The 22578-nt window shown below is 34.0% G+C and overlaps 1 protein-coding gene across 6 annotated transcripts; it reads left to right on the forward strand.

Moving 5' to 3' along the window:
- Positions 1 to 79: 79 nt before the first annotated feature.
- LOC126780443 (CCR4-NOT transcription complex subunit 1) lies at positions 80 to 21331 on the forward strand. Of its 6 annotated transcripts, none has more exons than XM_050504927.1 (17): positions 80 to 427; positions 3306 to 3521; positions 4373 to 4556; positions 4639 to 7153; positions 7481 to 8897; positions 8970 to 9374; positions 9454 to 9630; positions 9718 to 9966; positions 10043 to 10348; positions 10601 to 10978; positions 11700 to 11846; positions 12135 to 12269; positions 14484 to 14912; positions 15200 to 15384; positions 15524 to 15787; positions 16450 to 16583; positions 18054 to 21331. In XM_050504927.1, exons 1-16 carry the CDS (start codon positions 326 to 328, stop codon positions 16520 to 16522), a joined length of 7182 nt encoding a protein of 2393 aa, XP_050360884.1. In that variant the 5' UTR covers positions 80 to 325; the 3' UTR covers positions 16523 to 16583; positions 18054 to 21331. The 6 variants fall into 6 exon arrangements, with proteins under 6 accessions (XP_050360884.1, XP_050360885.1, XP_050360886.1 ...); XM_050504928.1 differs by having other exon boundaries at positions 8985 to 9374; XM_050504929.1 differs by having other exon boundaries at positions 8988 to 9374.
- The last annotated feature ends 1247 nt before the right edge of the window (positions 21332 to 22578 follow it).

Below are 22578 nucleotides of genomic sequence, written 5' to 3' on the forward strand. Positions count from 1 at the left end.
GATATAGGTATATTAGCTTTGGCAACTTTTTTATTTCCTTAATGTTGGAGGCATTGCACATTTGAGGGAGTTACGAGCGAGTCCGAACGAGGCGAGTGCTTTCGTCATCGTGTGCAGGTTTTTTTTTCAAGTAATGAATTATTGCAGTGGAGTGCTAAAATTATGTTAAATTTGAAGTGAAATATAGTATTGGTGATGTTGACCTTAGGCTTGTTGTTATTTCGCAAAAAAACTGTAAAAGAACACACGTTTACTGTAGTAATTCGTCAAAAATCGAGAAAGCTTCAAACGTGTTTGAAGCTTTCGGTTTCGCATTAATGGAACTATGAACCTGGACCCTTTAACGTTTAGCTTATCACAAATCAATTATCTCGTTGCAAATTTAAGTAAGAAGAATTTCAAGCAAACTAGTCAAGAGTTGTCTCAGGTGAGCTAATCCACTTACAGTTTGTCTTTGTTTTCAATTGTCGCCATATTGTGGACTGCGAGTAGCCACGAGCTGCATTGGAAATATGGCTTGAATTTTATATAACAGTAGGGATTGCTTATATTTTGCCTTAGCATTATCTCATAGTGCTCTATAATATTAATATTAAATAATATATAGAAGAAAGAATAATAAATATGTGAAGTGCCGTTATGGGAGAACGGTATAAAGTGGTTCAATATCAATTTGCGCGATTTTTACTTTTTACGCATCGAACATAATTAATTATGCATTAATTCCAATAAACGTAATCAGTATTTATGTGGTTTTTGCGTATTTTGTAAATATCATACAAATAGATCTGTTTTTCTAAAGAAATATTTGGCAACTCATCATAGTGGAAGTTCTTGTTACTTATTGCATATAGGATATTTTGAAATTATTTAATGAAAATCTTTTTTTTAATGACCTTAATAATGACAATATTCTCAAAAATAATTATTTATATAGCTTATCATATTACTTTTCATGTAAATTTTTTTTAATAACAACAATAAAGAGCCAAACAGGCTTACATAAGAAAAATAAATTGGATTAAGTGGTATATATACATAATTTTATATACACAAATAGTATCAACATAAGTTTGATCATAATAAATTTGATCTAAAATAAGGAGAGAAATAAGAAGATTAATTTTATAGAAGCAATATTTGATATACATATTAGATTATTCCTATGCAAGGCCTAAAGTTGTTAATAAATTTTATAAAAATACATCCTTTCACCTACATATCTTAATGTACTCACAAATAACAAAATTAACTTCAAATTTATGTTGAAATAAAATGTTAGTAGTGTTATAAGTAGTTTAGTAAAATATAAATAAAATATCTTTTCAAGGTTAAATTTTAAGAATAAACAATTTAAATAGAGAATTGTTTTTCCTAATTGTTGTTCCTTAAGACAAACTGTTGAAAGATATTTATAATATTAGATGAAATTACATTTTTGTGAATATTGGTGTGTATTTAATAATAGCAACAAATACTTTAAATTAATCTTGTAGTACATATGTCATAGTTTAAATTTTATTTTCAACTACCTCAAATTACCTCTGAGGATTTTTTAGGTTAAAAATATTTTTTGTATAATTACCCTTCTTTTTTTGATTTCTATATGAAAATGTTTTTTTAATTCTTTATGTTTGTATGTCTGTCATGTTCGAAAAGAAGACTAAAGCGTGAGTCTAATGTTTAAGTTTTGTGTGCAAATTAGTTGAACCATTTTATGCATACAGTCCATACATGTAATTGAGCAAGATAGCATGTTATTGTCTGTAGTGAGACCAATTGTTTTATGTTTGTACTGCTTTCACCCCATTCATATTATATTATGTCATTATAATTTTTTTTTAAATGTTTATATGTGGTTGGTTATATCACTTTTTTTTATGCTTGTGTTAAATTCATTTTCTAATAAATCATAGTCAATAGTAGTCATATGTCAACAAACAAAAGATTTTGAAAACCGAACCAAATATTGACTAACTGTTGCATATAAGTATGCAAAGTAACTTTCTCGTTTTTTTAATCCATAGCCAGTCATATCTAATGCAATTTTGTAATTTGACATAAATTATATTTAGGACACAATTACTTGCAAATTAAAGCTTATTAATTTTTTAATGGAATTGAAATCTTAATTGATGCATCTTAATATAGTTTTAGTAAATAATAAAAGAAAAAGTTTATTGATATGAAAAATAATAGCAATTGATTAATGGTGTATTTTAAAAGTGTATTTAAATAAGCAAATAGCTATGCGAAATATCAAAAGACAATGTATAAGTTATTTAGCGTGGCGAACTAATTACATATTTTGCTATTGATAGCAAGCTTACAATTTCAAAAATAAAACTGAATTATATTCTGTTTTATGTTGTTCAGTTGATGTAATTAAAAGATTATATTAGTATAAGTTTATTATGAGTAATTTGTAATTTGTATAAAAAAGTCTCAGTTTATACATTTTATTTTTTTAAACCCGATTCTTTTTTCTGTATATAAAATTAGAATTTTTTTCTTTAGAAAAAAAGTGCTTTTTCATATATACCTACTAAATAATTTATCATTGTTGAAGTGATGAGTAATTGAACAATTCTTGCATCATATAAACTACATATAAAGTGACAATATTTTAAAAATAAATATGGTTAAAAGGTATTAATATTTAAGTATTTTCATTGTTCTTTTTGAATAATAAATTTTCTGAACTCATTATCAATATTTAATTGTGTATAGAATTTTAATGATATTTTGCATAGCGAGTTATTAATTGGATGTTGAGGAATTTTTATAGTGTTAGGATAATTCCGGGAAACAAAAGTGAATATGATGGAAACTATCGCCAAAATAATTTAAAAAAATTAAGCAAAATCAATATTTTATTTGTTGACATGAAGAATATTGTTGTTGAGCACTCGAACGTCATATTATATTGACTATAGCATCTAAAATAGCAGATGTAAAGTAAATATATTAATGTGTATTTAAAATACATTCCACGTGAAGTCTATTTGATATGATGTTTCTCTCACAAATTTATGTTGGAATGGACTGAAAGCAAGCGAAGGTAGCTTGGCCAAATTAAACATTGTTAATTATCTAAGAAATATCTACCTTTCAAATAGTAGGTATTATTTTAAGCTAAATTTGGTATAGCTTATTATTGAAGTTATTTTATAGATTTGATTACACATGTATTTATTGTTTGTTTGACTGCACAAATTTTGTTATAATTTTCGTTATCTGGTCACGCTTACACATTTTGTTTCATTATTTGGTTGGTGTTATAAACATTAAAATGTTGGGTTCAGATTGTCAGTCACTATGGCTTGGAAGCAGAAAATCAACTGCTGAGGTGTCTGCTTACTGAGGCGGCGAAGACGTCGTGGGACAACGACCGTCCAGGAACTGCGTACAGTGTTCATGCGACTCTACTAGCACAGCATTTAACGTCGCTCCTGAACCACCCTGCAAAGTCTACTGTGGTCTGTCGGACACTAGATCATCCAACACGATCACTACAAAAGGTAAGACTGGAATTGAATAGGTAGGTTAGCTTCTTTAAATTTATTCAAAGTCAACATTTTTTAAGTATCAATGAACAAATTTTTTTTTGTTGATTGTCAGAAATGTTTAACAAGCTTGTATATTATTGTCTGTATTTAAATAATCAAAAACTTTATCTAATGCTTCGCAAATGAAAAACTTATTTCAATAACAATAAACTTGCCTGCCACTGAATCATGTAATTAAGTTTACTAGAATGTTTTAAATATACTTGGATCTCAGCCAGATGAGAATTGACTTTCATCAGACTAGTTAGTTGGCAAGAAGATTTTTTTTTAAATTGAGCTTTTTAATCTAGATCTAGTTAAAACATATATTAACATTTAACATAACATAACTTTGATACATACATCTCATTGGACAAGCATACAAAAAGACTAAAATCATAAGATTGTTGCTGTTGATTGGTTTTAAAATATAAAAATTACTACAAATACATTTAACGTGATTTTACCAATAAACTAACCTGTTTATACGATTGAGAACATTCCCAAACTCTTATTTTAATTAAAGATCTACAATTGCTGTGCAAAATGTAGTCTGTTTCAAGACTTGGCAATGTTTACCAGAAAAGATCACAAGTCGACAATTATCTCTTCGACTATTTAGATATAATTAGTTATACCTCATAAATTATTGAACATATTATATAAAATGCTATGTAGCTTTTATCTATCCCGAAGTCATATATTTAAAGAGTTATCATTCAAAAAAAGAAAATATATTATGATTATCTTCTTTAATAAAGATATCTGTTACCATAAATTAGTTTTGAATTTTAATAGAAAATGGAATCTTATTTATTTTACAGGTATTAAAACCTGCCAATACACTCCTTCCTCGATTAGCAAGATTGCTGAAACTGACAACGGCCCAAGATGTTGCCTTCTCATTGGTGTTGAGAAGAAATTCATCTAAACCTGAGATTGTTTCTATTGCTAAAAATCATTTGAAGAAACGGTTTTTAGACTTTGTTCAGTGTTATCTTGACGCAGGTATAAAATTAATGTAGGGGACAAACTACTTATAGATATGTATGTAGTAAAAATAAATTAACGCTGTAATTTCTTTTACCAGAACGGGGACATCAAGTTGAGCGTGCAGGTCTTCAGGAATGCAGCCCTGAAGTTTTGCAAACTCTCTTAACAAGCCTCGCGTACGACAATTTTCGGCTAGCCGCAGTTACTAAGGACCTGTTTCTGAAACGTTTACGCGTTGATTTTCCGCGCGAAGTAGTGCCTATAGTGTTAGCACCGCTTCTTTACCCTGACGATACACAAACACCCCTCGAGGAAATGACCACATCTGACGACATGGCAACAGCTATGATGGACAACTCCCTCGTAGAAATAATTCGAGACATTGGTTATACATTCACAGCTTCAGTAGAAGACTGCAAAAACAACATGATTAATTTTGGAGCCCGGGAGCCAACGGCTATTGACATAGCAAGAATAATTTCAATCATGGTGAGATATCATGCAACTCTACCAGAAGGCCCACAAATCCAAACACCTGGAAATTATTGGATGAACCATGAAGCCAAGAAAGAAGCGATTGCACATGGACATCCAGAGACATGGAATGCTGAAATTTTTGTACAGACATTAAAAGAATTAGCTTCAAATTTAAACTGGAAAGAGGTCATTCTACAATTAGACCACCCAGAATTTATTGTCCCTGACAGACAAGGATTAAGTCTTCTCTTCACAATTTTGCGACTAGGTCTTCAGAGCGCAGGCTATCCAGCTACAATATTTCCTGTTGAATATCTATGTCGAAAATGGGCAAATCTAGAAGGTCAAATGAGTTTGATTACTAATATTCTCAAACACCCAGATATATTTAGTTTTGCAGATCATCCATTCCATCCAGTATCAATTGATCTGTTAAAATCTCCACCCGAAACTGATAATAAGGAAATATCAACATGGCGTTGCCTTTACTTGGTAGAACTTTTACTATATGCAGCAGAACGTGGCTACTACATGCAAGTCCAAGAATTATTCAAGTTTCCTCTTCAACACTGCCCTGATATTTTACTCCTTGCGCTGTTACAAATAAACCCGCCAGTGACTGTATTCAGACAGGAAATAATAACAATGCTCATTCCAGTTTTTCTCGGCAATCATCCTAATTCAGGTATAATTTTACAACACGCGTGGCATTCACAGAATCCTAATATAAAACCCATAATTATGCACGCTATGGCTGAATGGTACTTACGTGGCGAAAGCGATCAATCAAAACTATCTAGGATATTGGATGTCGCTCAAGATCTTAAGGCCTTGTCCTTGTTGTTGAATGTCCAATCAATTCCATTTGTCATAGATTTAGCATGTTTGGCTTCTCGAAGAGAATATTTGAAATTGGACAAATGGCTCACAGACAAAATACGAGACCATGGTGAGACTTTCGTTTCAGCAATGGTTAAATTTCTTCAGCGACGATGTCCGCAAGTACTCGGCAAAGTGCCAGAAGAGCAACTACCAAAAGCCGCGCAGTTGCCCCCAGAAACTATTGGCACAATGTTGGCATGCTTGCAATTATGTATTCCTAACGTACAGCAAGAGCTGCAGGAAGCGATTTATAATGTAATAGCCAATTGTCAGACATTGATATTGAGCAAAGTAAGACCAGGTATACCAGGTATTGCCCGTCCGCACACAAGAGTATTAGAGACACCTTTTAATCCTGCTGGTTTAGGTGGACAGCTGTTCACTCCACATGTGGACGCTATTGCTAATTTAACACCAAACGTCGCCAATATGACTTTAGGTGCACCAGCAAATACAGCCTTTGCCATGCCTGGCACACTAGGGCCATTGGTTGCAGCGCCAGCATCGCCTTCGAGACTAATGGGAGCAGGACCAAATAGTCCTTTTGCGATGATGCAAATGCAGCATAACCCAAACGTAGCTAATATGTCAGCTCTTGCTAGAATGCCTCCTGTACCCGCAATGGACAAACCTCGTTTACCGGATCCTATTCACTTTCCAGAAATTATGCATAATGTATCCAAGGAAATAGAAGATGAAGCTAACAGCTATTTTCAGAGAATATATAACCATCCTCCACATCCAACACTGTCGATAGATGAAGTATTAGAAATGTTGAAGAAGTTCCAAGACTCATCAAATAAAAGAGAACGAGAAGTATTTTCTTGTATGCTTCGAAACCTTTTTGAAGAATATAAGTTTTTCCCACAGTACCCGGACAAAGAGCTACATATTACAGCGCAATTATTTGGTGGTATAATAGAAAAAGGTTTAGTTCCTAGTTACGTTTCCTTAGGGCTAGCTTTAAGATTTGTCTTAGATGCTTTACGAAAGCCGGAGGGCTCTAAAATGTACTACTTTGGTATAGCGGCTCTAGATAGATTCAAATCCCGTTTAAAGGACTATCACAAATATTGTGAACATGTTCGAGCAATACCTCATTTTAGTGAATTCCCTCCGCACTTAGTCGAATACATCGAATATGGCCTTCAGAGCCAAGAGCCGCCTACTAAACCGCAAGGAGCAGTGCTGCCAGCAAGTCTAGCCGCCATGCTAAATCAGAGCGCCGTTGTAACCGTTTCGGCTCCATACAGGCAAGTAATTCTCGACTAAATATGTATTATTCGATATATGATTACTTTTATAAGCTTACTCATTGTATTAATAACGTAATGTAAAATATTTATCTTGTACAAATTAAAAAAAATATTACAAGTTATTGATTTTATTACATCTATTGTTTTGTAAATAAATAGAATAAGTTGAATTCGGCGCCAATCGGTCAATCTATGGGATTCTAAATATAGCCATAAAACATTGTCTCGACAAAGTAAATATATGGTGTAATTATGAAGCTCCTACGACTGTATATAATTATTATAAAATAAGATCAACAATATAATATAGATATTTGTTTACAGGGCAGTCGTTTGTGTACACAACCCTATCTCGGTTATATCGAAGGTTACAAACTGCGCTGCCGGTGGCATCGGCAGTAGACCGTCTATAGCTAATGCTACAAATATTGACACACTGCTTACTGCTACGGACAGAGATGAAAAAATTACCGCGCCACCGGAAGCTGTTCAAGATAAGACTGCATTTATATTCAACAATCTCAGCCAGCTAAACCTGCAAACTAAATGCGAAGAATTGAAAGAAATAATAACGGATGAATATTATCAATGGCTTTCGCAGTATCTAGTAATGAAGAGAGCTTCGATCGAGCTAAATTTCCACGCTCTGTATTCTAATTTTCTCGATGTCTTAAAAATTCGTGAAATAAATAAAATGGTTACGAAAGAAACTTACCGAAATATTAGAGTGTTATTGCGATCTGACAAAGGCATAGCGAACTTTTCTGACCGATCTTTATTGAAAAATCTCGGTCATTGGTTAGGTATGCTGACCTTAGCTCGCAACCAGCCAATCCTTTATATAGATCTTGATCTTAAAGCACTTTTACTTGAAGCTTATCACAAAGGCCAGCAGGAGCTTCTTTATGTCGTGCCGTTTGTTGCGAAGGTCTTGGAATCCTGCGCTAAGAGCATCGTATTCAGACCGCCGAATCCATGGTCAATGGCTCTAATGAACGTATTGGCCGAGTTACATCAAGAACCTGATTTGAAATTGAATTTAAAGTTTGAAATAGAAGTGCTTTGTAAAAACTTAAGTTTAGACTTAACCGATTTAAAACCATCACTATATTTAAAGGATCCAGAAAAATTAAGAACTATCGAATTCCAACTTTCACAACCCAAACCAATTAAAGAGCCAACTAATGTAATACCCGTTAATCAGGCCGTAGTTCAGGTACCACAAATTCAAATGATGCCTCCTCAACCACCAATGATTCCTATCGAGGAAATGTCTGGTGTTGTACCCACACCCACTAGTGGTATGATTCCCAATGATCCGAGCATGATGGGTGTTTTAGGATTGCCGGAGCCTAGATTTAACTATCTTGATGTGAACGTCTCCTCAACTTCGGCTTTCGGTCAGAAAATAAGTTTCAATCCGCATATTATTCTTTTCCAAAATTATCCTCATTTAAAACAATTCGTAAAACCTGCTATCGAGAGATCGATTCAAGAATGGATTCACCCAGTTGTGGATCGATCAATCAAGTATGCCTTGACGACTTGCGAGCAGATTATAAGGAAGGACTTTGCTTTTGATCCCGATGAAGTGCGAATGCGTACGTGTGCGCACCATATGATGCGTAATCTTACTGCTGGCATGGCTATGATCACTTGCCGCGAGCAGATCATTAGCACAATAAGCACTAACTTGAAAGCTGCTTTTATCACTGCCCTAATACCAACAACGCCTCAACAGGTATTTTCTATTTCATAATATGTAATTCACTTTCTAGCAATGGTTCAACGCTTTACTTTTTCTTTAATTCAGTTGAATGTGTTACAGAAGGATATCATAGAAAGTGCAGCAGCAGTTCTTGCTACAGAAAACATGGAGCTCGCTTGCGCTTTCATTCAAAAGACTGCCGTTGAAAAGGCATTACCTGAACTCGATAAGAGGTTAGTGAACGACTACGAAATGAGAAAAATAGCCCGCCAAGAAGGACGCAGATACTACGACCCCATAATATTGACTTACCAAACTGAACGCATACCCGAAAGGGTGCGACTGCGAGTCGGTGGTCCTACAGACCTCCAAATTTCTGTTTATGAAGAGTTTGCGTGTAACATCCCTGGATTTATGCCAGTCCGCGATGCGGGAATGTTCATTCCTAAGCCATCAGCGCAGGAGCAAATGCCGCAGATGACATTCAGCCAAGTAATGAATCCAACCCAGGTAAGTTTTCAAGATAACTCATATATATATAAGTGTGTAGATTTATATCGAAATTGTTAACATTTTTTTATTTCGTTAGGTGTACGGTACCGATGAAATGGGAACTCTTATAACAACAGCGGAATTGTTCCTTTCCAATGCGCTAACGGTTCCGCTATTCGCGGTCCAGGCGACCAACACTCATACATTGCTGGAATGTCTTATCATAGCGAGACGTAACCGGGATATCGTATCTGGCTACACATTATTGCAACGAGTATGACGAATACATATTTTATTTATTATATTATTTACATACGAATAATACTATTAGAGTTTAATAACATGTTTAAATTTTAAACAGGCTGTTGAAGGTCTTCTTGATGGACATATTGTCCAACCTGGGACAAACCCTGAGCATGCAGAGATGATGACTCGCTACCGTGACATTCATCTTCGAGTCCTCAAGCTGCTGGAAGATGCTAGGGTTTACGGTCACGCCTGGACCACCAAACAAATAACATACTGCGTAACAGAATGTCGAGATGAGCTTCGATATAATCTGGAAGCTATAGATTGTCTCATCAGAAATCATCTCATCAATTTGCCACAAGTATGTATTTATTTCTAAGCATTATTTCAAAGTTTGAATATGAGTAATGAGTTTTCTTACACGAATCTTTTTTCAGTACGATCTTTCTCTCGCCCATCTGATGGACAACGGGAATAACTACTTGGCCGTGGCATTTGCAATGCAGTTAGTGCAGCTCTACCTTGTCGACGATAGGAACAATTTGTATGCTACTGAATCGGACTTGTATCACACTACGGAGACTCTCGTGAGGATGATGTCCAACTCCAGACAACCGCCGCCAGAAGGCCTAGGTTCTCTCATCGAAACGATTAGAATAAACCAGGACCCTAGCACGTATCTTGGCGAACGTTCTCCATTGGGACCTACTGCACATATTCATAATGGAATCCTGCAAGTGAGAGTAAGTATTTCTACGAACTAAATATAAGTTTGGCGTTTTTTGTAACAATAAATACATTAATATTTCAAGATATATTTAATAAGTGCATTTGATAAGCCCTTTAAAATTAACCTATTTTGAATTCTGAATTCAATTCAAGAGTTAGTAGTGTAATATACTATATTTATGTTCCAAAAAAAACACAACATGATAATTTCTATACATTGCTGGCATATTTTTCTTGATATTATTTAAAAAAATATTTTATTATAGGCTCGAGATTACGAAGATCCACCCGGTCTCCAAGAGAAGACTGAAAATCTCCTTCGTGAATGGAGGAACGTCCTCTTGAGCCCGCTGACGGAACTCGAGATCGGACAGAATTTTAACATTTACGTCCACCGAATGAATATGAACGGAATACTCAAGTCAGATGACATGATTACCCGCTTCTTCCGTATCGCAACACAGATGTGTGTCGAGAATGTGTACCAGTTGCTCACAGAGGACAGGATGAACCCGCCGCCAGTGCCTCCGAAGAGGGAAAAGTACTACGCGATATGCGACTCCTTTATCAAGCTCGTGTCATTATTAATCAAGAATACGGCGGACGGTGGCAACCCCACGCCAAAACTTAATTTGCTTAATAAGGTAAGATAAATCGATAAGTGAATACACTTATATTTGTATAATTCAATAATTCTAGATACAAATATATTCTTAAATTTTCATTAGACTACATTTATTTTAATTATCTCTTATTGCTTACTAATTTTCGTAATAATATATTGAAAACTAATTTAGTTACTCTAATAATTTATGTATCTTTATTCAATGTATAATAATAATATCTCTCATTGAGAATACTATAATAGTGATTGAGCTAACATTTAGTTATCTTCATAAAATAAATAAAGCATTTATTGCTGTTCTTAATTTTACAAATAATAATAGTTATAGTTTTTAGAATGTGGCCTAAACTTTTATCGTCTCACGACAAAGGTATGGAGGATAACTTCATAGCGGATGGTTAATTCATAATAATTTTATTTTCTTCTGCACATATACCACATTTGACTTTTAGGACTTTTTGCAGGCCTGCCTGAGTATGTACCATATCAAATATTCTACCGCTACATAGCAATACTTAGTTTTGTTGAGTTGCAGTTTGCAGGGTGAGTTAACCAGTGTGACTCCAGGCACAAGGGACATAATATCTCATTCCCATTCCAAGTTGGTGGGGCATTATGTACGGGATGGTTAATATTTTTACAGTGCCAATGTCTATAAATATTTTTTTTCTATTTATTAAAAACTGCATTGATATGCACATACTCAACTGGATATTTTATTACTAATATTCATATTGCAGATTCTAGGCATAATCGCTGGATGTCTACTCCAGGACCACGAAGAACATGGCGCCAACTTCCAACAGCTTCCTTACCATCGTCTACTTCTCATACTATTCCTTGACATGAACATGGCCGAGCCAGTCTTAGAATCAATTAACTATCAGGTAAGTCATATTAAAATATATTGAAAACGTATAGAAATTTGATGTTTTTATATAATTAATAGTATATATAGAAAGGGAATATCTGACAGTAGATTAGCAACATATAGATAAATTAAAAAAGTACAATAAAACTACAATATCAAATTAAAAAAATACCAAGCTGACATTAATGTTTGGTGTGTTTATTGTAAGGAACATTTAACAAAAATTGTTAGCAAAAAAAAGTATGTAATAAGTTCGAGCGATTAAGTACCAGGCAAGCATATGAACATGGCATGTCTCTTGCAGGTTCTAACAGCATTCTGCCACACCCTCCGCATAATCCGTCCGAGCGTGGCACCGGGCTTCTGCTATGCCTGGCTCGAGATCGTGGCACACAGGGCTTTCGTTAACAGAGTGTTAGCCGTAACGCCGCAACAGAAGGTAAATATTAATTTCATTACATAAACAGGTAGAAATTCATCTAGATGAATCCATCTAGGTTCTTTATTGTCATAAATTAAATGGGCAGACTTGAATCAATACGTTGCAAATAATTACTTAGGTTTCATTCGAAAAATAAAATATATTTTAATTTTATAGCAATTCAATCTGTTGATTGATGTCTGCAAGTCCTGTAGCATTTGACACAATCTGGTTAAAAAGGCTCCGATTAACAAATCTGTTTAAATCTTACAATTAAATATACTTTAATATTTGAATTTGATGATAAAAGATAACAATATAAACTGAACATTTTTACTTTATTATTTGAAAAATTAAATAATAATTGTAATTTTAACTAAAACAATTGTTTAAATATGTAAATTTATAAAAACCTTATTTACTTATTTATGTTATGACTTATTATTCAACTTAGACTAATGTGATGACATGACGTACGTATATTTAACTATGTGATGTTTAAATATGTCGACGTTTGTCCCAATATTTCTTAACATTAATATTTTTATTATTACTACCCACATTACTGAGATGTGTAAATCAGGGCCTTTTTTACTACGTCGTATTCTAATAATAAACAAATAACAATTTAACATATAGGTCTACGTTTTCTTTAAACATTATAACTCGACTCGACTAATATACACAGCTATTACTAAGGGAGTTTCTATGTACATGTAGTCGGGTTTTTAATTTTTTTTACTTTTGATTATGGTCTATGTATGTTAATGTAAAGGATAAGACAATATTTTATATTATATATATAATTCTATATATACTGGTACGGCCACTGGTATATTTGATATTCAATGAAAATATAATAAAAATATACATTAGTAGAAAAATATAGTTTTATCCTATTTCTGTTATTGGTAATATTTAATGATTTTGAAAACAAGCTAACAGTATAATGACAATATTTTATAACAAAATTAATTCATTTATTTCAGTTACATAAATACTTAACAAGATGTATATTTAGTATGTATATGTCTAACAAAAATTGTATTAATGCCGGATTGTGTCAAATTGTTCCTCGTCTCATGTACAAATTTTACAAAACCTGATTTTTTTGTTACATTCTAATACAAATATATATTCTTTACTTCGCGATTTATACGCCAAAGAAAGTTTTAAAATACAAAGGGTCTTAGAACTTCTCAGAATCTAATCATGTGTTAGTTGAAAAATGATTTGTCAGCCTTTGGCCTCGTAGTTTAGCAAATGTGCTTATATATAAAAGAGTTCAGTAAATACATTGAGCTCATATCGAGAATCATGATGTTATTTTTTCTTGATTTACAATTTATAGCATTTTTGCGCTTTTATAAAGCCGCTTTAAACTAACGAGTTCCAATGAAACCCTTGTATCAAATACAACAGAAAAATCAGGTCATATTGAAAAATATGTCCAGGACATTTAAGCATAACATTGTAAATGTCACTTATTCTCAGCTTCGAAAGAAATATACTAGTGTCTTTCCACACATGTGCCGTATCCGTGATCCAGGGCGTGGTTACCGAACTATGTGCATTTCTGATGAGTCGATACAAAGTTGTCAATGTCATAGCACGGTCACCGCGTCATCTTTGAAATCATACCCTGAAAACTATTTGTGAAGCTTCATTTTAAATAATTGTATATTCGAAAGTCCTATCATAGTTCATCACAGGTAATATACGACTATGACGTCATCGGTGTGCTAAAAGTGCTCTGTAATGTTCACTATACTTTCCGTAACATTTGATGACGTGTTCTCGATTTTGATAATTCAACGAGACCAAAGCTCGATTTTTAAGCAATCATTTATCTGTAATATAATTAACCGATTAGTTACGTTGCTTTGGTTAACGCAAATATCCGCCTTGATAACATGTTCCTATTAAAATCCCCACTGTATCCTCATATAACATTTCTCTTCTAAATATACAAGAGCACAGAGAGTGTGTGAAAAGACACTGAAATATATCTGTAAATACATGTGCATTATACTTTATATTTCATTGCATATCTTATGGATTTATTTTTCTTTTGTTCAAGTCTATCATGGAAGTATTGGTATATAACATTTAAATTTTATGCTCGTATGTGTTTACAGTTCAATATTAGCTTCTGATATCATTGCTTGATCATCGCTTTATTAATTTATTGAATATATTGTTAGCACGATATTAAATTTTTACTGTTACTAGGGCTGGGGAATGTATTCGACGCTGCTTATCGACCTTTTCAAGTTCCTCGATCCGTTCCTACGTAATACGGAACTGGCGACGCCCGTTATGATGCTATACAAAGGAACTCTCAAAGTCTTACTCGTTTTACTTCACGATTTTCCCGAGTTTCTGTGTGACTACCACTATGGCTTTTGTGATGAGATACCGCCAAATTGCATCCAAATGAGGAATCTCATCCTATCAGCCTTCCCGAGGAACATGCGGCTGCCCGATCCTTTCACGCCGAATTTGAAAGTGGATCTGTTAGCCGAAATCACTCTACCGCCTCGCGCAGTTATAAACTACGCTACGATTATTCCGTCCTCGCAGTTTAAGAAGGACTTGGACGCATATATCAAGGCCAGAGCGCCTGTCACGTTCCTTTCGGAGCTGCGTAGTAACATGCAGGTGAATTATTGACGTAACATAGTGGCATTCGCAGTAACTAACCCATTTTGTCTACCTTCGAAGTGATTAACTGGGTCTGCAGGTAAAATTGCGTTTGCACACTTGTGCATCGCAAGGACAACGCTTTACTAACTATATTTAAACAATTGCTGTTTTATTTTAATTAGAAGTTAGAAAATGTAGTCGACCTTGTTTTCATTTTTAGTATAGAAGCTTTATTTTTTTATTGCTATAGCTTTATTTATTGTTTAAATTCTCGTTTAACGTTTATTGGAACCAATTATCAGGTGGTGAATGAGCCAGGCCGCAGATACAACAGCCAACTGATGAACGCCGTGGTGCTGTACGTCGGTACTCAGGCTATCGCTCATATTAGATCGAAGGGACAGACGCCAAACATGACAACTATAGCCCATTCAGCGCACATGGATATTTTCCAAAACTTTACCGTAGACTTTGACTACGAAGGAAGGTGAGTGGTAATCCGGCTGCGCAAAAAATGCGCACTTAAAAAAATAATCGACACTATTCCCTTCAGGTGTGCATGTAGGCGTGTTGTGTGCGTGTGTGGCGAATTATTTTCGGCGATTTTTATCTGGTGACTCTTATAGGTACCTATTCCTGAACGCGATTGCAAATCAGCTGCGCTATCCGAACAGCCACACTCATTACTTCAGCTGTTGCCTGCTTTACTTGTTCGCGGAGGCGAACTCTGAGGCCGTTCAAGAACAGATCACAAGAATGCTGCTTGAGAGGCTGATAGTGAACCGACCTCACCCGTGGGGACTGCTGATTACATTCATCGAACTAATTAAGAACCCGATCTACAAGTTTTGGAGTCACGAGTTCGTACATTGCGCGCCGGAGATTGAAAAGTAAGCTGTTGTTACGAAATAATTGCACTACGCTTTATATTATAATCAAAAAAAGGTATTAAATAATGAAGCACATATGTATATTCAGTCTCGAAAAATATCGCAATTAGTATTCATTGACAAATTGTGTACAGCAACGTTCCAACCTTGTATATATTAATAGCAACTCAACATTATCGCCCGTCTAGAACTATGTCTACATTTGATGCACCACGTTTGCGCGTGTCACAACTAACTGATTTAGACTCGCCAATTAATATGTCGATGAATAGTTTTGAGTCAAACGTATACCTGGTTTTTGTTTGCAACTGAATATAAGGTTTTGTTGCTGTGAATTTATACAATAATGTGAACCATTATAATTATTTGTATGTAATGTTTGTCATTGTATACATTTTTCTGAGTCTGACTGTACATGGCCTAAATAATTGACGTTTTTTAATATATTTTTTTGTTATAATTTTTCAATAGATACCGAAGTCGTCAGTCATCGTTGGCGACGACTTCGTTTTAAGGCTTGGTTTTGCGTTATTCAGTCAGTTTAACCGAACTCAACTCGTTAGTTTAAACGTTGGAAGCGAAAAGCGAAAGCGGAAATAACGGATAAAGTAACGGTACTAATGTACTTAATTATTTAAAAAAAAATACATATTTTTATTCAGGCTGTTCGCGTCCGTGGCGCGTTCCTGCATCGCTGATAAGGCGGGAGGGGGGGAAAGGGAGCTGACCGAGTAGCGTCGAGCCCTTTGGGAGTCTGTCCGGCATAAGCAAATATTTAATTGCTTTGCCGAGAAAGGTCAGTCCAATCATATGCATCCCACATCGGTGTAAAGTGTAAACAAAGAATTGTCACCGGTTCGACAGTTCATTGTCTCACTTTTTGGGGAAATATATATTCAATGTAAAGGAAAACGTAGCTGGGTAAAGTTAATAGTTTGGATGATTACTAATAGGGGCGAGTAATGTGGAAGCATAACAGGCCTGTCCTTATCTAAATAGAGTACACCCTCTTAGCAGCGGTGACAGCGCGGTGCTAGTTTGACATACATACACTCTCAAGTAACACGCACTTACATATGCAAACCTGTTTGCGTAGTTAAGGGCGTACGCGTCGACGGTGGGACGGTCGCTCTAGCGTATAGAAGTCGTTGCTGGTGTTATCGCTATTTTCCTTGATGATTTGGAATACATAGAATTCTGTTTGCACGGTTTTACTTGAGTTGAAGATTAATTAACAAAACGAATAAGGGAACGCTGCGGTAACCGCTACACGTTGGATGTACAAGGTAAGAATAAGCTTGTCACATTACGCTTTGTAGGGTAACGCTGAAGGTAACGTAAAACTACGCAAAACGAAATCCATGCAAACCAAATCATTAGCAAATTCGAGATAACACCAGCTGTTTTAATCATTTCGTCTCTCTCACTCATTAAGCATGTAACCGATTGCGTAATAACGCAAAATAATTCTTCAACATCCTAACCCAGTAACCCCTCCCCTACTCATTCACGCACGGAAATCATGTCAGCAGCATGTACTTTACATTTGCCGTCTTTTTGCAACAATTTGAATGTGCAAACTTTCTGCGCATGTAAGTCGTTGCATTTAGTCGGTTGCCATGCCAAACGCAACGTTGTGGTATCGCGAAAGTGATAGTGCAGTGATCTACATTTAAACACGTGGGATGACATAAGAGATGACTTGAGACTTGAGCGGGTTGCGACGCCGTAGAGACGCATACGAACACTGCAATAGATACTGTCTATCATATCTGTGTAATGCTTTTTCTATATATTTTTTATTAGTTTTCATTTTTGCAATTGCTTTTATTTTTTTATAATAATTAAGTGTTAATACTGATTAATAAAGAATAATGTAGAATGCGTGGATATGGATCACTTAGTGCAGAAATCTATTGCCCTATATTTCCAAATGTATCAAAGAGCACAATTCTGTTAAGTACTTAGCGGCAGCGCCGTATCCACCCTGCCTGGTACCTATTGTAAGGTACTCGGTTGAAATTGGTCAGTCATCCACATCGACAAAACGATATCGCTGCAGTGACATAACAAGTCGTGTATCATGGCTCTTAGCATTAAACTTGAACTCATTGCGCCACGGCCGCGCCAACTCGCCCCTCAGTCGTGGAATGGTTCCATTTGTACAAACTTATACATTAGTCTGTTCCCTACACCTACATCAACGCCGCTCCCGCCCCGCCCCCGCTGGTGTCGAGGATGCGGCCTAACGATATATTTGTTGCAGGCTTCCAAGAGGGGCAGCAAAGAGAGGCGCTCCCGCAACCGCAACCTTCCACTTCTCAACCTGTAAAACACGTCTTACAATGGAACAAATTATTCAAAAAGTAAATTCAATACTAAACCCTTGCCCAGAATCGGCACCGCCGGAAGGAACGGACGGTACAAGTGAAAAAGTGGTTAGTGACAGTGTGAATCAATAAATTAGTAAGAAACTTTGAATCGGTTGCTCCAGTAAGTGCTCAAATAGACATCTCAACGATATAGTGATACACAACATTACACACACATACACACACACACTCACACACACTCACATATATATATATATATAAACTTTGTGGACTTGAATCAATTGAGTGGATCGAAAATAATAATTAATTATAATATATGAAATATTAAATTCGGCCGCTAATAATGAAACGCTACAACTTCACGACGCTTTTGATGTACTTACTGCAAAATAAAATTGAAAAATATAACTGACTGGAACTTTTAGGAGCGCTAGTGATATTTTTTAATTTTTTAGCAAAAGTTATATAGAGTGGTGATGTGGGAACACAGCAGCGGTCGAATGCTACATAGAAACTGAACTGTTGGACATAAATCATAATGCGACACAATGTTATATCGTCTTGTGAATAATTTCAATTTATATGTAATATAACACACATATATATATTATAATATTAAACGTTTAATGAATATGGACACCTTTATAAATTCTACGTGTAATACCATTTAATATATATTTTTATAATGTATTAATCACATTAAAACCGATGATATACAAATTAATACATATAAATATAATGTTCAATTTTTAATAAATATTTGCTTTAAATTTGAATAAAATAATGCCGGAATAAATTTTTAATGATATGTATTCGTGTAGTGTTTTATATATTAGAATATAAAATATATTTAAATCGGTTGTAACTGTCGATTTTGCTAGACTTCCTTGTAACTAGGTGTTCCGGTAGTCGTCATTCGTAATATAATATAATAAGCATTACATTTAATAGTTGTTGTGTACCATTGAGTTTCAAATGAAATTGTTGAGATGCCAGATACCGATGTATTTAAAAGTAATTCTGGTATAAATTAGTTTTAACGGTAAATTGTGTGTTTTTATAAATCATGGACGTATTTGAACAGGCGAAGTGGTGTTTTATGTGGATTCGGTGAGGTCGACGGCGGCGTTGTCCCAAATTAAAATAAATTACATTTGTGATATATTTTAGTGCGATCATACGATTTTGATCGTTATAATTTTAGCGTCCTTATTTCTAAAAAAAAAAAATGTTCGCGTTGCTGGAGACCATTAATTTTTAAATACTATAACGGTTTAACTGCGCACACTCTCCGCGTTACTGTAATTCAATGTAATATATTTACTATGAATCTGCTCTCGCGGATTTATCTATCCGGTCTCGTTATACAAAGCTGCATACATTTGTATGAAATCAGACCGGGTAGAAAGTTCCGGAGAGGATTTTTACTATGGTTATATACCGTAGTAGGTATTAATTAGTTGTCAAAAGTAAAAACGACTGACTATAGTAAATCGTGCGTTTGAGCGTCAAAGACGCGCGTGTTACAACTGCGAACAGTACTCGTAACGAATAATGTTAGTTTATAAAGTAATAATTAATGTAGTTATATTTTTAAGATTTCGAAAGCAGTGCGCGGATGTGATCCTGTATTAATATATTACGAATTAATATTCGTAGAGCCGATTTCGTAGGAGTCTCGCTCGTTAAAGTTATAACTTTAAAGTGATTATTTAATATGAATTGTCAGTGTAATTTATATGAGAATGTGTACGTTTGGAGTTACCATTTGCTAGACGGTGACCGTGCATTGCTGTGTAAAGCTAGATGTAACTTTGAAATAAGTAATTTAGGGAGAATTTGTGTTAATGTTAACGCTACAATTTTGTGTAGGGAATCCGGACCCGATACTTTAAGATAATTTCTCGATATCCAGACTTTTATGATTTTATATTTAAAAACCTTAAACTTCGAATCATATAGATAAAAAAATAAACGTGGCCACTCTTTTTTAAAAAATCAATGATTATTTCGACAATCATTTTAATAATTGATCAATAAATAGTATAGTTTCTGCAAATTTCAGTTAAAGAGTTAATACATTTACGTAAAACAATTCATATTTAAAAAAAAATGTATATACACCTAGTCTTTACAAAAACATCAAGATTCATAGGATAACCAGAAACATGTTGACTGACTTTTACCTTATTTATATTAGTATGAGAACTGAAACTATATAAATACGTTTGATAAAAAAATGTCATACTTCACTTGAGTCATTTGTATTATGACGTTTGTCTACCTAATATTCGGCCTGAGATCGTATATAAGAGGAACGAATTTGATCGTAGACATTAAACGCGTTCACTATAAATGTTGTTTAGTGGTGTCCTGTTAAACAATACTCTGTATTTCGATTGTCAAGTCAACAATGACTTGTGTTAAACATTGATACCTATTAATCATCTAAAAACATAATTTATAAGCGAGACTGCTAATCTATCCTTTAATTATTACATAGATAATAAATTCAATTTGAAATGATAAAAATCAACGTCATTATATTAAAGTCTTAATTTTATCCGTTATTAATCGGCCAGTGCTGTAATTTTTTTAATAGATTGTACGTAAACATATTTGAATATAAATGCCGTGTAGAGAGTTATTAGTTAATAATGCTGTCTCTTTCGAATGTCAAATTGAATTATTGACGATAGCCTAATAATAATGATATGTCTTGTGTTTAACTAAACAATCGCTAAACAACGTCTATGAGTGAGGTCGGAAGTCGTTATCAAACAGTATACTTGTAGCTAATTATGTATGTAATATAGATTAAAAATTAATGTCCGTGTGTTCTATATATAATGTATAAATCAGATATTTGTGCATAAACTTATATATCTAAACGTATCGACACTCTTTATTATTCGAGATAAAAAAAAGTCGAGGGAAAGTCATACAAAGATGAAATTCTGTTCAAAGTTTATTGTCAGGAAAAATATTAAAGATTTGTATAAAGTGGCTGTAACTTTAAGAAACATAGTGTTACAATAATAGTTGAACTTTTTTACTAAAATACTTCCTATTTAATATTGGAATGGCAACTAAATAATAAATATGACTTGTATGTATTTCTCGGGATCCCCGGGATTGGATTCCCTAGTTGTAAGGTACATACTCCATTTTTTAAACGATTTGTGTTGTAATAAAATATTTTTTCATCAAATGTTTTTTTTATTTATCTGCCTTAATAATGCCCTCTAAAAATGTTAAGGATCTTATCCCTAAAACTATAAAAATGAAGTTCATATATCATTTCATATTTAAAAAAAGTTCCAATCATATACTTATGTTTACAATTACATGTTAATTAAATTATGTAATTACTATTGGTAACATTATCGCCAAGCAAAATAGGACTTTTTAATATTTTTTGAAATTATTGGTTCAATAGCGAAGAGCAAAACTTTATTTAAGGGAAATCCTAAAAATCTGATATTTTACAAAACATTACGGCGATACCATAGCAATTTTTAAATTTTCCGTGAATTCGAAAAAAGAACGAACATAACTTGTAAGGTGTATTACAATTAATATACTTATGTATGATGAGATCAGTCTCAGTAGATAACGTTTTCATCTATTTTAAACTATTTATTTAAGGCTTTACTTCACTTGTCAAACTAACAGACTAAGTATAAATTTAACAAAACCATGAAAAAAAATGCGGCAACGAAACGAAATGCGGTGATAATACCTACCCAACCTATAAGCTTTAACTTACAAAGTTATTTACAAAACGAAAATAAATACATATGTACGTATGAGTATTTTCAAACAACCTACTCAACTACAAGATAGGGTATCTTTCATAAGAATTAATATTTTTTATAAGACGACGCTAATAATGCATTATCTTAGAAAAAAATTGTATACCATACAAAAGGTTATATCTATGCAGGGGCGGGATAACCGCTGGTATATGTATACCAGCATAAGCTGAACCCTATTTAATATGATTGATCATAATTAATACATTCATTCGCTTTACAGCCATGTTGTCATTGCTATTTTTTTCACTAGGTACTTTAGCGGTAGCAGTGAATTTGGCACAATAATGAACATCTCGCAGCAGTTTACGGAAAATCTTTCCCATTCAGGGTCTGATGTAAGGCAGGACATAAGGGGCATAAAATATATAATATTATATTTTTAGAGTTAAGAAAAAAAAACATTAAAAAATTACAGAAGCATTTTGAATTCACGTTGTTAATTTGTATAAATAATTGAAGTTCTGTTAACTAAAAGATTTTTTCGCTTAGTTTTAAGGCCTCCACTTCGTTTTGCCCAAGCCTCTTCTTAAGTCTTACGAAGCCTTTTATCTAATTATGATTACATACGACTAAAATATTGAAAGATAAATGTGTGAAATTTTATTCTCTTCAAGTTTGTATTGAACGTTTGTAGTCGTAG

Source organism: Nymphalis io, chromosome Z, assembly GCF_905147045.1.
Source record: "Nymphalis io chromosome Z, ilAglIoxx1.1, whole genome shotgun sequence".
NCBI classification, from domain to species: domain Eukaryota; kingdom Metazoa; phylum Arthropoda; class Insecta; order Lepidoptera; family Nymphalidae; genus Nymphalis; species Nymphalis io.

What these genes read in the sequence shown, in the direction of transcription:
- LOC126780443 (XM_050504924.1), top strand. Translation starts at nt 326, where the DNA reads ATGAACCTGGACCCTTTAACGTTTAGCTTATCACAAATCAATTATCTC. An exon ending in GCTACACATTATTGCAACGA is followed by an intron (nt 9,631 to 9,717) that starts GTATGACGAATA and finishes AATTTTAAACAG; the next exon opens with GCTGTTGAAGGTCTTCTTGA. An exon ending in TAGAATCAATTAACTATCAG is followed by an intron (nt 11,847 to 12,134) that starts GTAAGTCATATT and finishes TGTCTCTTGCAG; the next exon opens with GTTCTAACAGCATTCTGCCA.